At 39.0% G+C, this 23,858-nt stretch overlaps 1 protein-coding gene across 9 annotated transcripts in view; it reads left to right on the forward strand.

The window, feature by feature from the left end:
- Positions 1–23,858, forward strand: part of LOC123547502 (DNA polymerase nu-like) — a 34,556-nt gene continuing 10,698 nt past the window's right edge. For 8 of the 9 annotated variants that reach the window (XR_008372490.1, XR_008372489.1, XM_053551751.1 and 5 more), the window contains exons 1-13: positions 22–118; positions 1,736–1,952; positions 2,267–3,257; positions 3,601–3,644; positions 4,500–4,582; positions 5,293–5,457; positions 6,079–6,212; positions 8,408–8,517; positions 9,831–9,943; positions 10,350–10,427; positions 10,883–11,017; positions 15,024–15,107; positions 15,661–15,816. Coding sequence is in view for 7 of the 9 variants with exons in the window: in XM_053551751.1 (XP_053407726.1) it covers positions 1,799–1,952; positions 2,267–3,257; positions 3,601–3,644; positions 4,500–4,582; positions 5,293–5,457; positions 6,079–6,212; positions 8,408–8,517; positions 9,831–9,943; positions 10,350–10,427; positions 10,883–11,017; positions 15,024–15,107; positions 15,661–15,816 (2,247 nt within the window). In the remaining 2 variants the exon portion in view is untranslated. Of the gene's footprint in view, positions 119–1,735; positions 1,953–2,266; positions 3,258–3,600; positions 3,645–4,499; positions 4,583–5,292; positions 5,458–6,078; positions 6,213–8,407; positions 8,518–9,830; positions 9,944–10,349; positions 10,428–10,882; positions 11,018–15,023; positions 15,108–15,660; positions 15,817–23,858 lie in introns of all 9 variants that reach the window. The other variant, XM_053551750.1, reaches the window with a different exon arrangement.

Consider the following 23,858-nt stretch of genomic DNA (forward strand, 5'->3'; position numbering starts at 1 on the left):
TTCATTTTTACCCCCCTTATTAAAATTGACGCCATTTGTATTTCCAGACGATAGAAAAGTTCACACAGTGTCTTTTTTGGTGTAGCCTATTTAGGTTTGTTGGACAGTTTTTAAAAATGTAATTACCTTGTTTTCCTTTTCTTGTTGATTTTAAGTTCATACCAGTGTAAACTTATCAATCTTGATTTTAGTCAACCTGTTTAACAGTTTTCTTGAAGTTGAATTGTGGCTCCAAAAACAAAGAAAAATATCAAACAGGGAATGCCACGCACCAAAAGCAAAAGCGCAGCCTCCTCAAAACGAACCCCCCAGCACGCAAACGCGTGCACCACACACACACTCAAAGCTTACACATCAGGACAAAACGAACAAAACACACACACACACACACTCAAAGCCAACACATGTATAAGGACAAGACGAACAATAAGCATACACACATGCGCGCACACAAAGTCAACACACAAGGACAAAACGAACAAACAAAGGAACACAGTGTAGGCATAGGAAATAGAGATCAATATAATTGCACCTTTACTAATCCTACCAGGTGTTCTGTATTACAAAAGTGGATCTATTGTGACATTTTGATACAAGCAAAACTGTATTATCTGCACTACTATTTACCTACTGGTACTTCGTTTTATTATTGGCTTGTTAAAAGTTAATTTTTTACCTTATGTAAGTTGACAGAATCATAGGAACCATGTCTTGAGGGGTAAATCAAACACAAATGAATAAATCCTTAATGATTTTTTTGTGCAAAAAAGTATGATATTGTGTCTTAAACAGTTTTCATTTTCCACTCAATTGTGTAATTGCAAGGGAAGTAAACTAATAGATCTCTACTTATAAGTACTAGCCCAAGGCAAGAGTTGTCATTCTTTGTGGATCACAACTTTAAATTAAAAAATAAAACTTCTGTTATTGATATTAACAAAACTATCATAAACTTCACATTTGTGAAATCATTTTTGGTTATTTCAAGCACTTGGAAATTAATTTCTAGACTTTATTTAATGTAATTCTATCACTGAAAATTTTAAGGCCTATCTCTACACAGTGGGGCACCGCCTTGGAACGGTCAGTGGCAAAAACACCACTGGGGAGCTTAAACCGGTTTATGGTGCGCACCCAACCTCACTCTTACCCCCACCATGTTCCAAAGACATGGGACAGTGTAAATAAAAGTAATCCCCTCCAGGTGAATCTCTAACACACGTAATGGAAACAAAAAGGCATGGCATGTAAAACACAAAAATGCTCGTGCCAAGTCTGATTCATCAATATCATTCAGTGACGCAATGTGTAGTAGAAATTGATTTAATTCTAAACTAAAGACATCTTCAAATTCATACCGGTAGTTTAAAAAAGTTCCAGGGAGAGACTTCCCCTACCCCCGTTACAGAAGTGTGGTACCTAGTCTAAATAATGAGATTAGCTCGGGTAGACCGATTTTACATTTTGATATTTTATGTTGTCTACCTAGAGGCGGATATCGACAAGTAAAAAAAAAATTAACGATATTCAACTCTCGAGTACAATTATTTGGGTCTTATTGATAGAATTTCAGACTCCTGTGTAACGATCACTTTAGTCTCAATTTTTCAACTGCAAGGCAGACTGATTTCACAGACTGACATTTTCTGTATGTCTGCCTCTACTGGAGGAAAGATATTGACCTGTGCAAAAATTATCACAATAACCCTTACATTTTATGTTTTATTCATGACAGATGCAGGCATAAAACTTAGAATATAAGACTTTGGAAATTTGGAATTGAGAAAAAAGTGCAGATATGGCTGCAGTATGGACTCCAAAAGAGAAGCCAGTTGTCTTGGACAAGTTTTGTCACCTTTCCCTAGATGCACAGAAAGTCATGGCTTCCATGTATAGAGATTTTCATCAGAGAAAAGCAGAAATTAAAGCTTCGTATACATTGCACAATGCAGGTATGGAAAAAAGATTTATCTGTAGGTACTGAAACAGGGTAGCAATATTCTGAGTATACTTAAACATTAAGGAATAACTTAGTATCTTAAGAAACAAATGTTTTTTTGATTATCTAAGTATCATCTTAGCACAGTATCATGCACAATTTTCTAAATGTCTTTCATTTATTTAGTTGTTTTTTTCATTAGAATGAGGAATGTTTTTTTTTTGTCAGCATTTTATAAAGGAAAAGCAAAAAATGTGGGTGATATATGTTATGTGGGACATAAATTTAATCCTTATTTTGAGGTCTATGCCTTTTATATATTTGTAGCATTTAAAGACACAAGAGATTACAATGAGGAAAGATCAACATTGATGGAATTTTCTAGAAGAGGCAGGCTTCAAGAGCAAAGGAGCGAAAAGTTTCAAAAACAAAGATACACTGCTTCAAGCCCAGCATTGAGTGGTGAAAGAGAAACTGGTATTGTGGGTCATAACATTAATAAAAAGTCTTCTGTACCTTATTTTCTTTCGGGTGCATCTGAAACTGATTGTGCAGATGGTCAAGAAAACAGAGAAAGGCGTAACACTGGCAGTATTGCTGATGAAGAAAACATGGATAGTCTTTCCCCTGTAAGAAATAATATAAAAGATTGTGATGAGTGTTACGCTGGGGATAACATTAAGTCTCCTCCAGTAGAGACAAGAGATTTTGAAATACTCTCACAGTACCATCTAATGGATACACAGGCTGACCTTTTTTCTGATTCACATAACAATGTAAGGAATGGTGCAACAATGTCAAACCAGAGCAAAACAAATAGTGGACAAGACAATTCAGTTAATGACACTTTGAACAAAGGCAAAGGAAAAGAGGTCAGATTGCCTACGACATCATTTGACTATTCCCATACGCATTTCAATGAAAGATTGGCTGATTCTGAACACTCTGGTTTGAAATTATTAGAACTAAATGAAGAAAGTGCATCTTACATTCGTGCAAATCAGAATCAATCTGGTGTGATGAAACCTAGACAAGGCAGCACTGCAGAAAGTACTGAGGACAGCACAGGTATGTGGGGCTATGACAGAGATGATAGAAAGATAGATAAGTCATACAGCTGTCATATCATTACCAATGGTGTCCAGTCAAAGCAGAAAGAGTTGGTCAGGGACAAGTTGTTGTGTGAGGAGAGTCCATACCTCGACAGGACACCCAAAGTAGCCAGAAAGTCTTTCACTGTGAATGATTCCAGTCGAGATGCTCCCCATAAAAAGAAACACAAACTGATACAGACAAGAATCATGTTTGAAAAACTTGGGTAAATAAAATGTACATTTACAATTGTTTTTAACTGATCAAACAATTAAGCAGAAATGTTACTGTTGAGGACTAAGTGTCATGGATTCTTTGGTTGTACCAATCAAAGAATCTAAATCTCTAAGCAACGGAATTCCCATGTGGTACATGTATATTTAAAGTTTGAAATCATGTTTTTCATGCCCAATGAAAAAGTTGTTGTTTTGGTTTAAACAATAAAGGTATGCCATACCAACAAGATGAAATGAAAAGTATTTATAGTTATACCTTTTTAGGTGAAACAAAAAAGTCAGAATTCAAAATTTTTTATGTAAAATAGTATCAAATTGTCTTCTTTCTTTTAGTTCTGAGACTCATAAAGATGAAGCTAAGACAGGGACTTTCTCAGGTAAAATATGTTCCGCATTCTTCTGTACCATTAAGTATCATAACTTTTTAGAGAAATGTCTAACTGACATAATTATTCTCAAGGTCTGTTGTTATACCTGGATTTTACGTGTAGGTTATAAGACCCTAGATGCCCCTTTGAATTTCGTTATTTCAGGCATTGTTTTTCTTGTACTTAATTGTAACAATGACAGTGAGTTTGCATACATAAACTACTGTTAATTACATGCAATGAATTTGTTTGGATATTTCACCAGTAGTTGGACACATCTTGTAAAGGGAATGACAAGGTCATGGTCAAAAAGCCCCAAACCTGTTTGTTTCCGCCTCACAATTAACCAGCTTGTAGCAGCGTAATGCTGAAGACAACCAGCACACCAGTACAATTCCTGAGTATTTATATGTGACATTTATAAATGTTTTCTGGAGTATAACACTGTTTTCAATGCTGTTTGGGTTATATGGGATACCGTAACCCACTTACTGGTAACCTGTCACTCACAGTTCTAAGTAACTTGTACTCCACAAGTATTTGAGAACTTCACATATATATGAAATAGAAATGGAGGATGGCCTTATATCCCCCACTGCAGAAAACATGCCCCTCACCAAGGATTTTGACCTATGACCTTTTAATTTTATTCTAATTTCCACATGCTTAAAACAGCAACATTGAATCACAAACTTGGCTGACTGCAATATACAGATTTAGCTGTAAGTGTTTTTTTTCAATGATAAATGCTTAACTGTCCTAATCTAAAAATGTACAGTTACTACAAGTTAATGAGACTTACATGAGTTAAGATACAATAGCTGAAACTTGCATTGAAACCTTTAATATAGCTTTTGTTTTTAGGTAAGAAGCATTTTACTGGAGATGAAGGTTCTGAAATACCCACAAAGAAGCTTAAGAATTGTAGTTTGAACACAAGAGAACCAGTAAGCCTGTTTATGTGTTGTTCATTTTTATACAATTTTCCCTAAAATCTTAGAGATGAAGTGAGGGTATATAGTGGTCACTGCTACCTCAGAGTGTCCGTCCAAAATTCTTGTCCAAACTTTCTCAGAAACCGCTAGCTGGAATTCAGTGAAACATCATGAGAAGTTTCACTGCTATAGGAGATTTGCATAATATTGTCAGCACATCCTGATTGGATTATATATAGAAGAGTTTTAGCAGTTTAGTTGAAAAATATCAAAATTATGAAAATATGAAAGTTTGTGGTTTTTATTGTACCTCGGATCAAAACGATATAAAATGTGCATCACTATAGAATAGTAAGAATACATACGTCAAGTTAAATAAGAAGCCAGTTTAACAAGTAGCCAGTCTAGGAGCAGTTACCCTTGAATTATTCCAAATTGTCAAAGAAAACATTACAATTTCAATTTGATCTTTGTCAAACTTATTTAGAATAACATGCTTTCAATGTTTTTTGTTGTTTTTTCTTGTTATATAGGTAATGGACCAAGGTAACAATTACTATGAGGCAAACAAAACTTTTACAATTTGCATATTTCCATGTTGAATTGTTCCTATTAACTAAATACTCTGTATCCAATCACCAGTAAAATCCTGTTGGTTTATAGTGCTTTAATTGTAAGGTCAATGTTCCTAGTGTATATAGGATCATTATATTTGTTTGCAGATTAACAATGTTGCAGAAAATATTACTTACATAAGTAAATTGCCTGTGGATACAGTGGATCAGGTGTGTTCTCAGTTACTGCAAGCAGAGGAGCTTGTTCTTTGCCTTGTTTTTGCTAACGGGTCAACACAATTGAGGGACAACTTATTTACTGCAGAAAATAAGGTATGCATCTTTATTTCTATTACGACTTTCATAACAAGACAATTTTTCAAGGTTTCTGGCACATAAGAATTTTAACTTTATAACAATTATTTTTAGTGAAGTACTATATAACTTTAACCTTTTCAAAATTCATGAAAAATTATAAAAAAAATCTATAAGAGACCTGCTTTTCCATTGTCATGTGACTTCTGTCAGAAACCTCCAAATATTTTTGTGACTTAGGTATCAGACCACCAGCTGTTTTTATTGAAAGACCGCTAAATTTCTTTTGTAAATATATTAAATTTCTGAAGCAAAAGACCATCTGATTTTTAGTGTTAGAACTTTAAAACAGTTAAAAGAACAACATGTTTCTTTGATGGTAGACCATCACAATTCTTTAAATGATAAATCTCAGGCATATGACTACTAAATTTTACAGATGTTTTGTTGGGATTAATGCCACCACATTTCTCAGGTATTAGAACATTTATACTTTGCATCCCCTATATTTATACATTATTTACATGTGGTTATGTATTGAATCCTTGTACAGTAGTGCAACAAACCAGACCCCCATTTCATTAGTTCCTGTTATTATATGGAACATATATGATAGCTGATAAAATGTATATAATGCAGAAAAAAACAACAACTAAAGTAAAGAAGCACTCTGAAGTTGACGGCATAGCCATATATTCAACTGCCCCACGAACAGATCGTGTATATGTGTTCTCCATGCAAGATCGAAGATCAGCAGTCTGTGAAAAGTTAAGGCAAGTATTTATTACTGAGGTAAATGAATTGTTGTCTGTCTTTAACATGCATCAGGATATTTTGATAAGTAGTACTAATAGTACCCTTACAGAAGCAAGCCTCTGTGGCGTACATGCTGTATATTTGCTGTGTATATGCCGCGAACACAGTAGTACGCCAGAGGAGTACATTTTACATACACCGCATGCCGCGTACATGCCGCGTACTATTTCGACGAGTACACAGCATGTACGCAGGAGGTCACTAGTACACTTCAAGTACGCAGCACAGACTCTGAAAATTTAAGGAGTACACTGCATGTATGCAGGAGGGACTTGTACAAGAAAATAGTACACTGCATGTACACCGCAGATACTTCGAAATTTATAACACCTATATTTAGTTGCATTAAAGTTGTTTCCCCTTGATGCAGTTACGCCATTTTCTTCAGATGTTTACCAAATTACATGCTACAAAAATTGATTTATTTCATTGAAAAGTGGATGAAGAAAAGCATACTAATTTATTTGATAACATCAATCTACATTATTTTGGTAAGGGTAAATACTTATTGATGCATTTCACTTATCTTTTTTCTGTTTTTTTTCTGTCCAAATGATCAGCATTTGCATAATAAAATTGTTGGTGGGGTAAGGAATTTACATTATCACAGCAGTTTCGCCACAAGAGTACACAGCATGTATGCAGCAGGAGTACACAGCATGTACGCCGCAGGACTCGGGCCAGGAGTACACAGAATGTACGCCGCAGGAGTACACAGCATGTACGCCGCAGGACTCGGGCCAGGAGTACACAGAATGTACACCGCAGGAGTACACAGCATGTACGCCGCAGGAGTACACAGCATGTACGCCGCAGGGGTAGTACACCGCAGGCTCATTTGCATGTGAAAAGTGTATGTGCCGCGTACATGCTGCGTACTATTTCCCGCATACTAAATTCCTCCAGCGTACATCCTGTGTACTATGTAGTCCACAGCATGTACGCAGCAAGTAGTACGCGGCAGAGCTCATTTGCATGTCAAAAGTGTACTACAAACGTACTATCGGTGTATGTGCATTGTATATCTTGCGTACTATTTAAAGCCCTTGATTTCAGTACACATCATGTACGCATCATATACGCTGTATGTACACAGCAAGAGTACGCAGCAGGCCTTTTTCTTCTGTAAGGGTAATGTTCTGTAGTCAGAATTTCATGTCCACCTAATATCTTTTCACTCTGAATCATTCTGAAATTACTTGGCATACATTTTTTATACCCCACAAAGGTGGGCATATTAAAATCGCACTGTCTGTCCAGCCGTACGTCTGTGTGTCCATATAAATTCTTGTCTGGGCTGTACCTCTGCTATCCATGAAGGGATTTTGAAATAACTTGGCATAAATGTTAACCATGTCATGCGCAAGACCCAGACCCCAATCTTTAAGGTCAAGGTCACACTTAGAAGTCAAAGGTTAACAGGGTCTGTTTCGTGTCTGGTTCATAACTACGCCATTGATGAAGGGATTTTGAAATTACTTGGCATAAATGTTCCCCCACATTGAGACAACGTGTCATGCACAAGATCCAGACCCTAGCTCTAAGGTCAAGGTCTCACTTAGAGGTTAAAGGTTAACATGGTCTGTTTCTTGTCCAGTCCATAACTCTGCCATTGATGAAGGGATTTTAAAATTACTTGGCATATATGTTCCCTATATTGAGATGACTTGTCATGCACAAGATCCAGATCCCTAGCTCCAAGGTCAAGGTGACACTTAGAAGTCAAAAGTGTTTCTTGTCTGGTCAATATCTCTGTCATTTATCAAGGGATTTGAACATAATTTGACACAAATGTTAACCATATTGAGGTGTATCACGCTTATGACCCAGGTTTCTCCGGTAAAGGTCAAGGTCACGAAATTATTTGTGTTTTTTTGCGCAGACAACTGAGCATTCTTGGGCATGCTTTAGGGGCATTTGTCACCAATAGGGACAGCTTTTGTTTCCATATAATGAGATGTTGTGCTGAACTCAACTTTCTAAGCCATGTCGGTTTGCTGTCAGCATGCATTAACATTACATTACGATACGAGACCCAAAGGTCGTTTTCAAGCCCAGTACTGTTTGTCCGGGAAGCAGACATTTCAGAGTGATTAAATTAAGCTTCAAACTTTCATCACAATCAAGTTAATTAATTATAAACTAATTGCAGAGAATTTTGGGGAACTTTGCTGAGTAGTGATGATGTAAGGAAGATAGGATTTCAGATAAAAGAAGTATATCTTGCATTGTTCGCAAACTTTGACTTTGAGTACAACAGAGGTATGTATCACACTTGGATATTCTATGTTAAAAAGAGTATGGAGTTCTATCTAAAGCTGCTTTAACGTCTCAGTTTCTGAATATAACCGGAATCTTGTCAAACATGTAAAGTTTAAATTTTGCATTTTTATGATAGAAAAATGGCACCAATATGATTCTGTGTTTAACCACCCCAATAGCCTAGTGACAGAGCATCCGCTTCAAGTGTGGTAGGTCATGGGTTCAATTCTCGGCTGTGTTGTACCTAAACTGTGAAAAATGGTACCAATAGCCCCAATTGCTTGGTGTTTATACCATTGAAAAGGAAACAGGCTTCTCTTCTCTCATACCCTAGTGGTGATGGATTCCATCAGGAATGAGATATTGAATGACAAAAATAAGCTGTAAATCTGGTTTCACAATCAGCCTTAAATGAATAAGTATAAACTAAGATTCTGTGTTAGTGGCGTGCACCGATTAATGCAACACTTTATTTTATTCAGATTAATATTTAATGTACAGTTTTGGAATTTGGCATTCTTTTAGAATAATATCCTGTTAAGGACATTGTGAAATTCATAAAAATCAATTGTACAGTCTTCGAAATCTATTCTGCATTATCACTGCAGGATTCTACTTATAAAGTAAAAGAGATTTTTTCCAGAAATTTGGTAAAAATAGGTAGAAGACAATGTGGAAAACATAACTGTTATTTTTTTCCATTTGTTCATCCATTCTTCTGTCGGTCGGTCTGCCCTGTCAGCAGTCACAAATTGTCAGTTTTATCATAACTTTAAAAGTACAAGAGAGTTTTTCATAAAACCTGGGACTTGGTTAGAATGCAATATGTTAGATATACAGATCATTTGTTTTTGTCTCTCTATCTGTCCATTTGTCCATCTGTCACCCATCCATCAGTCAAGAAAGATATATCCTTTATTAACTTTCAAGGTTTAAGATTTTTTGTTCATGAAACTTGACTTACAGATGGTAAGTTATCTGGAAAATATGCAGGTTCTTCAGTTAAATTTCAATATTAAAACGTGTGGCTCCTACAGAAACAGATAAGACAAGTAAGCCGCACCATGAGAAAACCAACATAGTGCATTTGCGACCAGCATGGATCCAGACCAGCCTGCACATCTGAGCAGTCTGGTCAGGATCCATGTTGTTTGCTAATGGTTTCTCTAATTGTAATAGGCTTTGAAAGCGAACGGCATGGATCCTGACCAGACTGCGCGGATGTGCAGGCTGGTCTGGATCCATGCTGGTTGCAAATGCACTATGATGGTTTTCTCATGGTGCAGCTCAATTATTTTAGTTATTTGTTGTAGTGGATCTGTCCTGGACAGTGATGGATACAAGTATTGCAGTATGGTTGTTGGATCCAGACAAGCCAGTCTCTTCCTTTGAACATCTTCTTTCAGTGCTTAATATGCCAAAGCAGGTAGTTAATCAATTTTGTATGTTCAATATAAATTCATAATTGTCACCTCAGTGTTAAATGTGGTTTACTGCATCGAGATAAAGACAGGGTTTGCACAGTAAGTGTATTTTTATACGCCTGAAGGGACATTATGTTATGACGCTGGTGTCCGTCTGTCCGTTTGTTATACATATTCTACATGCTACAAGACTTGTTGATGAATAAATGTATTTTTCTACATATTCTACATGCTACAAGACTGTTTCATGAATAAATATAATACATTAAACTCACTGAAGCACTTGCCTTTTAGCCTTTTAACTGCAAATATGTAGTGGTACCTTTTAAATTTTGCAAAAAGGAAATTAACAAAGGTCTGAAGGTTTGCCCTTTTAAGGCCATTTTTTTTTTATTCATCAATTTTCAGACACCAAGTAAATCATGTGTAGATGCTCTCCAAGAGGATATGACTCTGCTTAGTGCAGTAATGAAAAAAATTTATCAGGTAAATATTATTATTTAAATACTACTTTCCTGTAACTACCAGTACAGTATTTATGTTTACCCAATTATGTGTGAGTCAGGTGTCCTGAAATTTTAGTTCTAATTCTCTCCTTTCTAGAAATGCTTTTCAGGGATCTGTACAATGTCTGATCTTCCATTTGCATTTAGTGAAAGTGTGTTATGCTAACCTGTGTTATGCCAACAGTATTAAAATTTTGACAACCACAATTTTTGCACTGTTGGCAGTGTATTGGAGTTTCCAGCCGAGGACTCTGGTTAATATAAATTTATTTCACACATTTTGAACTGAAAAGCCAATGAAAAATTATGTATTAAAGTACGTTTGGAGACATAACTAGGTATTATATGGAATAAAAATAATAAACCAGATACTGTAAATGATTGATACCTGGTATAAACAGTATAATTTAACTACAGAAATTTGTTTATCTTCAGATGTTACAGTCGAAAGACATGTGGAATTTGTTTTACTGTCTGGAGACAAAGCTTGTGAATGTGTTAGCTGGTATGGAGAGAAGACGGATGACCATAAGTATCCACACTCTTCTGCATTTCTCATCAGTGTTAAAGGCAAGTTTTCATGAAGTGTAAATGATGTTAACCTTTTATCCCCTGCCAAAGGTGGAGGGATATAGTTTTGGGGTCATCCGTCCATCTTTCTGTCCGTTGGGAGCCATAGTCTAGGATGTGGTTTGGAATATTTAAATAAAACCTCATATAGATATTTACCACAATAGGGAAATGCGGCCTGTCAAGTTTCAGTCAGATTGCCAAAGAAACACCAGAGTTATGGCCCTTAGTAGTTTCAAGTGTTAGCTATAGGGTTCTATAAATATGGCAATTTCTGCTTCATAACATGTGACATATTTGACCTAGAACTATGAAACTTTAACTGAATTTAGATCACCATAATATGGTAGTGCACACTCTATTTAGTCAGGATCTCTTTTATAACTTCAGAGTTATTGCCCTTTAATTGTTTAAAATCCACATATTTCATATTTGTACATAACAAACTAACAAGTTGGTAGAATTTCATTAAACATCTTTCATTTTTCTCTATGAACATTTTATTTATTATCCACATGTGAAGTTGTGAACCCACACCCAGTCACCCCCGGTGCCCTAGTAAAACTAGTAAAACCCCTTCCGCCTCCCCAACCTCCACCCCACAATTTTTTTTACTTCATTTTTTCCTTTTTAGCTCACCTGTCACATAGTGACAAGGTGAGCTTTTGTGATCACCCTTCGTCCGTCGTCAGTCCGTCCGTGCATGCATCAACAATTTCTTGTCTGCACGATAGTGGTTTCATTTATGATTTTATTTTAACCAAACTTGCACACAACTTGTATCACCATAAGATCTCGGTTCCTTTGTTGAACTGGCCAGATCCCATTATGGGTTCCAGAGTTATGGCCCCTGAAAGGGCCAGAATTAGCTATTTTGACCTTGTCTGCACAATAGCAGCTTTATTTATGATTTGATTTTTACCAAACTGGCACACAGCTTGTATCACCATAAGATCTTGGTTCCTTTCTTGAACTGGCCAGATTCCATTATGCGTTCCAGAGTTATGGCCCCTGAAAGGGCCAAAATTAGCTATTTTGACCTTGTCTGCACAATAGCAGCTTCATTTATGATTTGAATTTAATCAAACTTGCACACAACTTGTGTTGCCATAAGATATCGGTTCCTTTCTTGAACTGGCCAGATCCTGTAATGGGTTCCAGTGTTATGGCCCCTGAAAGGGCCAAAATTAGCTATTTTGACCTTGTTTGCACAATAGCAGCTTCATTTATGATTTGATTTTAACCAAACTTGCACACAACTTGTATCACCACAAGATCTTGGTTCCTTTCTTGAACTGGCCAGATTCCATCATGGGTTCCAGAGTTATGGCCCCTTAAAGGTCCAAAATTGGCTATTTTGGCTTTTGCAGCCATATAGAGACTTCATTTATGGTTTTATTTGATACAAACTTTCAAAATATCTTCAACAACAATAAATCTTGGATTCCATGACAAATCAGATCCAATCGTAGGTTCCAGAGTTATTTTATATCTGATTACCTCCCATGATTGTAATCAAAATGAATTTATATCAGTAAGTACTTATAGGACTTATTTGAAATTTCATTATTGTCATTAGTTGCACTGAGCCAATCAGGGTAGATAACTATGGACTGATTTTATGTCAAATTACCTCCCTTTATTTCAAATTAAAATGGGTATATCTCAGTAACTAATGAAGATACTGATCTGAAATTTCATTTATGTCAACAGATTTATTTGGCAGATCCTTCTTTTGTTCACTTACAATAAATTTTTTTTAATTACTTCCTTTTTATGTTACTATAAATAGCTTATTTTTAGTAACTTTTTTATTATTGGCCGTAGGGAAAATCCGAGACCACTTTTCAGTGGTACAACATGGATGGTACCTCCATTTTTTAGGTGTATTTTGACATATCTGTACCTTGTAAGAATTTTTTTTCTTTTTGGTTAAATTTCTTCCCTTTGTTGTTCCTGTCCTTTGGACTTAGATATTTTTTCTGAGGACCTTCTTGTCCTCAAGTGCAATGATAACAGGTGAGCGATATAGGGCCATCATGGCCCTCTTGTTTTTTATTATTATTAAATCTTAAAATCTTAAACCTGCAAAATTGTACCCTCCCACCACCTCAATACTCCATCCAGTCACCCCCACCACCCCGATCATGCTCCCCTCCCCCTCCCCGCTCCAAATCAGCATGTGAAGTTTTGTATCCTCATCTGGTCACGCGCACATGAGCATGCACACACACCAAAAAAGAAATCAAAATGTGAAGTTGTAAACCCCAACCCCCCGTCACCATCCACATTCCAGATTTCTTACTTGATTGTGCTCTTCTGTTCTTTTAAGTTCAAATGTAATGAAATAATTTGCTTCTTAGTAACATCCTTAACTTTTTGCCAGATATATTTATTTGCCATTCCTCAAAACAAACCCATTCAGTGTGGGGTACCAATTCGAATTTGCTTGTTACGTGTTATTCTTACACAATAATGTGAGTGCTAGCAATTTTCATAAACTGGTAAATGATTTTATACTTAACTAAGTGATACCTTGCAAATATAATCTGTACTAAGATACACGGCAGTTGTGTTTCACGTTAGACATTTGTTAGTACAGTCGAAACTCGGTATCTCGAATTTTAAGGGACCGTGCTTTTTATTTCGAGATAACCGAAATTCGATTTATGAGGATGGACGAATATGTACGAAATAATGAGAAAAAGTTGGTTTAGTAACGAAAAAATTTAATGAAAATATTGTTTCCTTGATGCCGTGGATACGCTGTCGGCACTTTACGCGTACACGATCCCGTACAGTTTGTGTTTATGAAAGTTTTCAGTTTTTCGAAAAAAAATGTTTTGAGCCAAGTTTCCTTTTTGTACCACGTTTCTCTCCCGGAGGATTGACAGCATTTCGATCTGATTTTGAACGAATGATGCTTTCCCCCAAGAAGTTATTTTTTATACATTCTCATCGCGATTACCTCTAATTAATACTTATTAAAGATCTCAGCTGTTCAAACTAATTAATTCATTAGTTGAAATTAAAAGCAGTTTTCATAACGTCTCAAAAACAAATGACCGCTAATTAAGAAATCTAATGTTTAAATCAAACAATTATCATTATGGTAGTATGACATTATCTCACTTTGATAATCATTGCACCTTTGATATGTCGGCTTCACTGCTTTTTGTTTAGGCAATATGGACATGTGTTAAAAACCAACCACCTTCACAATGAGATGTGTGAAATTTTATCGCATGTTTTCCCCACTTCGACTTACCGAGTTTACAATGCACTTGAATTTTATTGACGGGACTGAAAATCCCTTTCGACACATCCGGAGTCTCGGTAAGTCAAATTTTGACGTAACCGGAGTCGAATTACATATATAAAGAAGGAAATTTGACGGGACTTGAAAATTTCTTCGACTTAAGAGGAATTTCGAGGTAAGCGAGTTTGAGATATCGAGTTTTGACTGTATATTTAAATGGTCATAAGGCTAATGCATCCATGACCAGTGAACTTGCTGATCATGACCTCCTTACACAGGATGCCAAGAAAACTCCAAACTTCCTGATTAACCTTGTTGTTAAATAGACAAAAACGTGACTTTATTGGTCTTGCACTGCAACCTAGTGTTGATCTATGATTTTTGATGATTATGTGTACTGTCATTTAAGACATGTCATAAAAAGATTAAGTAACATATTTTGTTATATTGAATTCAAACTACTCTTCAAGAATATACCGTGCAGTTTTTAAATTTTTCTATTACACATATCACAAAAGCCAATTTTTGATGAAATTTTAATGATGGGACAATGACTACAGTGATATAGAAAAGTTACTAAGCTCCTAGAAAACAACTTCTATGTGCTTCTCCTGGGTGTTTTTGTTTCCATCTTGGCGAGGTTAAAACTTTTCCCTGTGCTACATTAACTTGCCTTGTGAAAGCTTGATGGTTCCGCCCTGCTTGGTTCTGGCAACAGATTTTTAAATATTTGTTTTGTAATTTCAGAGAAATTTGACAAGACTGGAAGAGAAAGCTCATAAAGTTGCTGGTCATGCTTTCTTGTTGAACAGTCATCATCAACTTAGACAGGTAGTTACCCTTTCCACTATGTGTTCAGAACTTCATGCGGTGTAGAATTTAGTCATTTGAGGAAGCTGTCCAGTTACCTACAGAAGGTTGATTGTTCTACCCAGGTGTCAGCATATTCCTGAAATAGTTCTTGGAGGGACACCTAAGTCTGCCTCCATCACTCAAAGCTGGAATGTAGCCATATGACCTAGGGATTGTGTTGGTGTGATGTTAAACCCAACAAAACAAACAAACCAACAGACAGGCTTTGGATATTGTAGTTTAGGTGGTTTTAGTGATGTTTTTATTTTCTATACACTCTTGAATTGTTATCATAGCTGCAATATATCCAAATGTACCACCAACTACAAAAGCATAAATTCTTGTTAATATAATTATGTCTAATGTCTACCAAATCACAAAATGCTAAGAAGGAAAAAAGCTTTTTAGAGAAAACATGTCAGTATGAAGAGTGGCATATAAATAAAAATGGGCTTTGACCTTTTTTGCTAATACCCCTCAAATTTTCTTTATTCATTCAATATTTTCTACTGACCATTTCATATGTGTTTAGGTTTTATTCGAAGAGTTGAAGCTGGACTCCTTTTTACAAGGAAAAACTAAGCTTGTCAAGACAAGTGTGACACGTGAGACTTCTACATCAGAGACAGTTCTAACACAGTTACTTCCCTTTCATCCATTGCCAGAGGTTGTACTGGAATATAGACAGGTGAGCTGTAGCACAGTTACTGCCCTTTCATCCATTGCCAGAGGTTGTACTGGAATATAGACAGGTAGCACAGTTACTGCCCTTTCATCCATTGCCAGAGGTTCTACTGTACTATAGTCAGGTGAGCTGGAGCACAGTTACTGCCCTTTCATCCATTGCCAGAGGTTGTAGTGGAATATAGTCAGGTGAGCTGGAGCACAGTTACTGCCCTTCATCCATTGCCAGAGGTTGTAGTGGAATATAGTCAGGTGAGCTGTAACAGTTACTGCCCTTTGATCCATTGCCAGAGGTTGTAGTGGAATATAGTCAGTTGAGCTGTAGCACAGTTACTGCCCTTTGATCCATTGCCAGAGGTTGTAGTGGAATAGGGTGAGCTGTAGCACAGTTACTGCCCTTTGATCCATTGCCAGAGGTTGTAGTGGAATATAGTCGGGTGAGCTGTAGCACAGTTACTGCCCTTTGATCCATTGCCAGAGGTTGTAGTGGAATATAGTCGGGTGAGCTGTAGCACAGTTACTGCCCTTTGATCCGTTGCCAGAGGTTGTAGTGGAATATAGTCGGGTGAGCTGGAGCACAGTTACTGCCCTTTGATCCGTTGCCAGAGGTTGTAGTGGAATATAGTCGGGTGAGCTGGAGCACAGTTACTGCCCTTTGATCCATTGCCAGAGGTTGTAGTGGAATATAGTCGGGTGAGCTGTAGCACAGTTACTGCCCTTTGATCCATTGCCAGAGGTTGTAGTGGAATATAGTCGGGTGAGCTGTAGCACAGTTACTGCCCTTTCATCCATTGCCAGAGGTTGTAGTGGAATATAGTCGGGTGAGCTGTAGCACAGTTACTGCCCTTTGATCCATTGCCAGAGGTTGTAGTGGAATATAGTCGGGTGAGCTGGAGCACAGTTACTGCCCTTTCATCCATTGCCAGAGGTTGTAGTGGAATATAGTCGGGTGAGCTGGAGCACAGTTACTGCCCTTTGATCCATTGCCAGAGGTTGTAGTGGAATATAGTCGGGTGAGCTGGAGCACAGTTACTGCCCTTTCATCCATTGCCAGAGGTTGTAGTGGAATATAGTCGGGTGAGCTGGAGCACAGTTACTGCCCTTTCATCCATTGCCAGAGGTTGTAGTGGAATATAGTCGGGTGAGCTGGAGCACAGTTACTGCCCTTTCATCCATTGCCAGAGGTTGTAGTGGAATATAGTCGGGTGAGCTGTAGCACAGTTACTGCCCTTTCATCCATTGCCAGAGGTTCTACTGGAATATAGTCGGGTGAGCTGTAGCACAGTTACTGCCCTTTCATCCATTGCCAGAGGTTGTACTGGAATATAGTCGGGTGAGCTGTAGCACAGTTACTGCCCTTTCATCCATTGCCAGAGGTTGTACTGGAATATAGTCGGGTGAGCTGTAGCACAGTTACTGCCCTTTCATCCATTGCCAGAGGTTGTACTGGAATATAGTCGGGTGAGCTGTAGCACAGTTACTGCCCTTTCATCCATTGCCAGAGGTTGTACTGGAATATAGTCGGGTGAGCTGTAGCACAGTTACTGCCCTTTCATCCATTGCCAGAGGTTGTACTGGAATATAGTCGGGTGAGCTGTAGCACAGTTACTGCCCTTTCATCCATTGCCAGAGGTTGTACTGGAATATAGTCGGGTGAGCTGTAGCACAGTTACTGCCCTTTCATCCATTGCCAGAGGTTGTACTGGAATATAGTCGGGTGAGCTGTAGCACAGTTACTGCCCTTTCATCCATTGCCAGAGGTTGTACTGGAATATAGTCGGGTGAGCTGTAGCACAGTTACTGCCCTTTCATCCATTGCCAGAGGTTGTACTGGAATATAGTCGGGTGAGCTGTAGCACAGTTACTGCCCTTTCATCCATTGCCAGAGGTTGTACTGGAATATAGTCGGGTGAGCTGTAGCACAGTTACTGCCCTTTCATCCATTGCCAGAGGTTGTACTGGAATATAGTCGGGTGAGCTGTAGCACAGTTACTGCCCTTTCATCCATTGCCAGAGGTTGTACTGGAATATAGTCGGGTGAGCTGTAGCACAGTTACTGCCCTTTCATCCATTGCCAGAGGTTGTACTGGAATATAGTCGGGTGAGCTGTAGCACAGTTACTGCCCTTTCATCCATTGCCAGAGGTTGTACTGGAATATAGTCGGGTGAGCTGTAGCACAGTTACTGCCCTTTCATCCATTGCCAGAGGTTGTACTGGAATATAGTCGGGTGAGCTGTAGCACAGTTACTGCCCTTTCATCCATTGCCAGAGGTTGTACTGGAATATAGTCGGGTGAGCTGTAGCACAGTTACTGCCCTTTCATCCATTGCCAGAGGTTGTACTGGAATATAGTCGGGTGAGCTGTAGCACAGTTACTGCCCTTTCATCCATTGCCAGAGGTTGTACTGGAATATAGTCGGGTGAGCTGTAGCACAGTTACTGCCCTTTCATCCATTGCCAGAGGTTGTACTGGAATATAGTCGGGTGAGCTGTAGCACAGTTACTGCCCTTTCATCCATTGCCAGAGGTTGTACTGGAATATAGTCGGGTGAGCTGTAGCACAGTTACTGCCCTTTCATCCATTGCCAGAGGTTGTACTGGAATATAGTCGGGTGAGCTGTAGCACAGTTACTGCCTTTCATCCATTGCCAGAGGTTGTACTGGAATATAGTCGGGTGAGCTGTAGCACAGTTACTGCCCTTTCATCCATTGCCAGAGGTTGTACTGGAATATAGTCGGGTGAGCTGTAGCACAGTTACTGCCCTTTCATCCATTGCCAGAGGTTGTACTGGAATATAGTCGGGTGAGCTGTAGCACAGTTACTGCCCTTTCATCCATTGCCAGAGGTTGTACTGGAATATAGTCGGGTGAGCTGTAGCACAGTTACTGCCCTTTCATCCATTGCCAGAGGTTGTACTGGATTATAGTCGGGTGAGCTGTAGCACAGTTACTGCCCTTTCATCCATTGCCAGAGGTTGTACTGGAATATAGTCGGGTGAGCTGTAGCACAGTTACTGCCCTTTCATCCATTGCCAGAGGTTGTACTGGAATATAGTCGGGTGAGCTGTAGCACAGTTACTGCCCTTTCATCCATTGCCAGAGGTTGTACTGGAATATAGTCGGGTGAGCTGTAGCACAGTTACTGCCCTTTCATCCATTGCCAGAGGTTGTACTGGAATATAGTCGGGTGAGCTGTAGCACAGTTACTGCCCTTTCATCCATTGCCAGAGGTTGTACTGGAATATAGTCGGGTGAGCTGTAGCACAGTTACCGCCCTTTCATCCATTGCCAGAGGTTGTACTGGAATATAGTCGGGTGAGCTGTAGCACAGTTACCGCCCTTTCATCCATTGCCAGAGGTTGTACTGGAATATAGTCGGGTGAGCTGTAGCACAGTTACCGCCCTTTCATCCATTGCCAGAGGTTGTACTGGAATATAGTCGGGTGAGCTGTAGCACAGTTACCGCCCTTTCATCCATTGCCAGAGGTTGTACTGGAATATAGTCGGGTGAGCTGTAGCACAGTTACCGCCCTTTCATCCATTGCCAGAGGTTGTACTGGAATATAGTCGGGTGAGCTGTAGCACAGTTACCGCCCTTTCATCCATTGCCAGAGGTTGTACTGGAATATAGTCGGGTGAGCTGTAGCACAGTTACCGCCCTTTCATCCATTGCCAGAGGTTGTACTGGAATATAGTCGGGTGAGCTGTAGCACAGTTACTGCCCTTTCATCCATTGCCAGAGGTTGTACTGGAATATAGTCGGGTGAGCTGTAGCACAGTTACTGCCCTTTCATCCATTGCCAGAGGTTGTAGTGGAATATAGTCGGGTGAGCTGTAGCACAGTTACTGCCCTTCATCCATTGCCAGAGGTTATACTGGAATATAGTCGGGTGAGCTGTAGCACAGTTACTGCCCTTTCATCCATTGCCAGAGGTTATACTGGAATATAGACGGGTGAGCTGTAGCACAGTTTCTGCCCTTTTATCCATTGCCAGAGGTTATACTGGAATATAGTCGGGTGAGTTGCAGCACAGTTTCTGCCCTTTCATCCATTGTCAGAGGTTATACTGGGATATAGTCGGGTGAGTTGTAGCACAGTTACTGCCCTTTTATCTATTGCCAGAGGTTATAGTCAGGTGAGCTGTAGCACAGTTACTGCCCTTTCATCCATTGCCAGAGGTTATACTGGAATATAGACAGGTGAGCTGTAGCACAGTTTCTGCCCTTTCATCCATTGCCAGAGGTTATACTGGAATATAGTCGGGTGAGCTGTAGCACAGTTACTGCCCTTTTATCTATTGCCAGAGGTTATAGTGGGATATAGTCAGGTCAGCTTGAGCACAGTTTCTGCCGTGACATCCATTGCCAGAGGTTATATTGGAATATAGTCAGGTGAGCTGGAGCACAGTTACTGCCCTTTCATCCATGCCAGAGGTTATACTGGAATATAGTCAGGTGAGCTGTAGCACAGTTACTGCCCTTTCATCCATTGCCAGAGGTTATACTGGAATATAGACAGGTGAGCTGTAGCACAGTTACTGCCCTTTCATCCATTGCCAGAGGTTATACTGGAATATAGTCGGGTGAGTTGTAGCACAGTTACTGCCCTTTTATCTATTGCCAGAGGTTATAATGGGATATAGTCAGGTCAGCTTGAGCACAGTTACTGCCCTTTCATCCATTGCCAGAGGTTATACTGAAATATAGTCGAGTGAGCTGGAGCACAGTTACTGCCCTTTCATCCATTGCCAGAGGTTATACTGGAATATGGACAGGTGAGCTGTAGCACAGTTACTGCCCTTTCATCCATTGCCAGAGGTTATACTGGAATATAGTCAGGTGAGCTGTAGCACAGTTACTGCCCTTTCATCCATTGCCAGAGGTTATACTGGAATATAGTCAGGTGAGCTGTAGCACAGTTACTGCCCTTTCATCCATTGCCAGAGGTTGTAGCAGCGTTCGACACTAACGGTGTCCCGGGATCCCGAGGACACCAAAAATCCGCAAGGGATCCTAAAGTTCACAATTTCGGTGTTCCGTCGGGACTCTTGATTTTCAGATAAAATATGATTCTAAAAAAATGAAATTCCCCAGTCTTGTTCGCTCAAACATCGGTCTTTTGCTAAGCCAGGGCGTTCAGTTGACCCGAGGTCCCGGGTTTTGACCCGCGAAAATCGAGAAAAAGTCGTATTTTATCCGCATAAATTACGGCACGTGCGTCGGCTTGACTCGCGGAAATTTACTTAGATGCGTTCCAAGTTCGATAGTTCTGCCCCCTGTCAATCAAAATCCCAGTGAATTTCAATATTGTTCGCCGGCACAAGCGGAAATATGGCGGTAGGCGGAGCGTCGTATGTTAATTAGCTACTGACAGATGTCAGTCACGCCACGCGCCAAATGACACGTGCTTATCTCGCGGTTTGTATTTAGTACAATATGCCTTGTCATTTTCAAAGGTGTTTATTGATCAATGTTTACAAGTTAATTGATAAACAATGCAGCCTTAGATTATCGTGTTTGTACCATTATTTTGTGTGCTCGATACGATTACATGAGCCGGTCGGCCGTTACGGTCTATAACAAATTTATTATCATTGCCGAGGCTTTGTTTGGGCAAAACAAATTAAATAAGCAGAAATTATACGTGGTATGATGAGAAAATAAAGTTAAAACAGTTATCTTTTCAAGAACTTTAACTGTTACTTTTGTTTTTCGTATTTGTCACTCGTTTTCTAGACCAACATTTTCGAACATTTTTATCATTTCTTACAAGATTTTTCTAGTACAAACTAAAATAAAAAGCCAATAAAACGTCTGCATTTACGAAAAATATGATCACTGTTGCCAAACCAGCTCTTATTTAGAAGAATTTGCTGATAATAAAAGCATGCAAACACTAAACCCCACCCACTTTTAGGCACTGTGCAAAATAAAACAACTAAAATATGAAATGTTTAAGAAAATCTGTTATGACCAATGTACTAGTTTTAGATAAAGTCTGTGGGAGTTGCATTAATAAGGCCTAAAAAATCTTTGTATCTGGTAACATGCTCAAAAAATTAGGGTAGGTAGGTCGGAACATTTTTTTTTTATTTAAGGGAGACTTTTCGGAATTTTTTTTATGTCAAAAAAAAATGATTACAAATAAGGGGGTTATAAGGGGGAATGAACTAGGCGGCATACATTTAGACGAACTACAACAAATGGCAGAGGAGTGCGATGGTAGTGAAGATGAGGGGGAAGAGGACTTGGACAGAAATGACATTATTCTTTTACAGCAAAAGTCATACAATTTATTGTTGTCATTGATGTAAAATGGAAATAAAGTGGAAATAAAATACATGTAGTACTGTAAACAGTTGTGTTTGTTAGATTTTAGTTTTTTCATGATCTTAGTTACCACATTTTGTTATCAGGGACTCCTAATTTTCAGCAGGGATTCCTAAATTTCCCAGCAGGTATTCCTTCGGGATACCTGGCAAAAAAGTTAGTGTCGAACGCTGTGTAGTGGAATATAGTCTGGTGAGCTGTAGCACAGTTACTGCCCTTTCATCCATTGCCAGAGGTTATACTGTAATATAGTCAGGTGAGCTGGAGCACAGTTACTGCCCTTTCATCCATTGCCAGAGGTTATACTGGAATATAGGCAGGTGAGCTGTAGCACATTTACTGCCCTTTCATCCATTGCCAGAGGTTATACTAGAATATAGACAGGTGAGCTGTAGCACAGTTACTGCCCTTTCATCCATTAAGAGGTTGTAGTGGAATATAGTCAGGTGAGCTGGAGCACAGTTACTGCCCTTTCATCCATTGCCAGAGGTTATACTGGAATATAGTCGGGTGAGCTGTAGCACAGTTACTGTCCTTTTATCCATGACCAGAGGTTATACTGGAATATAGTCAGGTGAGCTGGAGCACAGTTACTGCCCTTTCATCCATTGCCAGAGGTTGTAGTAGAATATAGTCAGGTGAGCTGGAGCACAGTTACTGCCCTTTCATCCATTGCCAGAGGTTGTAGTGGAATATAGTCAGGTGAGCTGTAGCACAGTTACTGCCCTTTTATCCATTGCCAGAGGTTATACTGGAATATAGTCAGGTGAGCTGTAGCACAGTTACTGCCCTTTTATCCATGACCAGAGGTTATATTGGAATATAGTCAGGTGAGCTGTAGCACAGTTACTGCCCTTTCATCCATTGCCAGAGGTTGTAGTGGAATATAGTCAGGTGAGCTGTAGCACAGTTACTGCCCTTTCATCCATTGCCAGAGGTTATACTGGAATATAGACAGGTGAGCTGGAGCACAGTTACTGCCCTTTCATCCACTGCCAGAGGTTATACTGGAATATAGTCAGGTGAGCTGTAGCACAGTTACTGCCCTTTCATCCATTGCCAGAGGTTATACTGGAATAGTCAGTTGAGCTGTAGCACAGTTACTGCCCTTTCATCCATTGCCAGAGGTTATATTGGAATATAGTCAGGTGAGCTGTAGCACAGTTACTGCCCTTTCATCCATTGCCAGAGGTTGTAGTGGAATATAGTCAGGTGAGCTGTAGCACAGTTACTGCCCTTTCATCCATTGCCAGAGGTTGTAGTGGAATAGAGTCAAGTGAGCTGGAGCACAGTTACTTGTCATAAGTTTACACAGGTAAATAAAAGAAGCTGCCTTCTTATACTTTGTAGTCTCCATTCTTTGGCGTAGTTATTACCCTTTACATTTGATTTTGCTACATGTCCTTTAATACTTAAGTTACTCCCTGTTTTTTTTACATTGTTTCATTTGTCTGACACAGTTACTACCAATTGCTCATCATTTGTTTTGTTACAGTTTTCCCCTTTGATTATGATATGTTCTGGCACAGTTACTCCCCTTTGGTTTTCAGTGGCACAGTTTCTCTTCTTTGCCCTTCAATTGTTTTGGCAAAGTTACTCTCCTTTGCTCATCAGTTGCTCAGGCACAGATAAAGATATTTCCATCTGTTTCCTGCACATGCTTGTTTTGCAGATGTTAACTAGAATTGGTCAAGTGTCAAATTGTTCTTATCATA

Source organism: Mercenaria mercenaria, chromosome 9 (assembly GCF_021730395.1).
Source record: "Mercenaria mercenaria strain notata chromosome 9, MADL_Memer_1, whole genome shotgun sequence".
Lineage (NCBI taxonomy): Eukaryota > Metazoa > Mollusca > Bivalvia > Venerida > Veneridae > Mercenaria > Mercenaria mercenaria.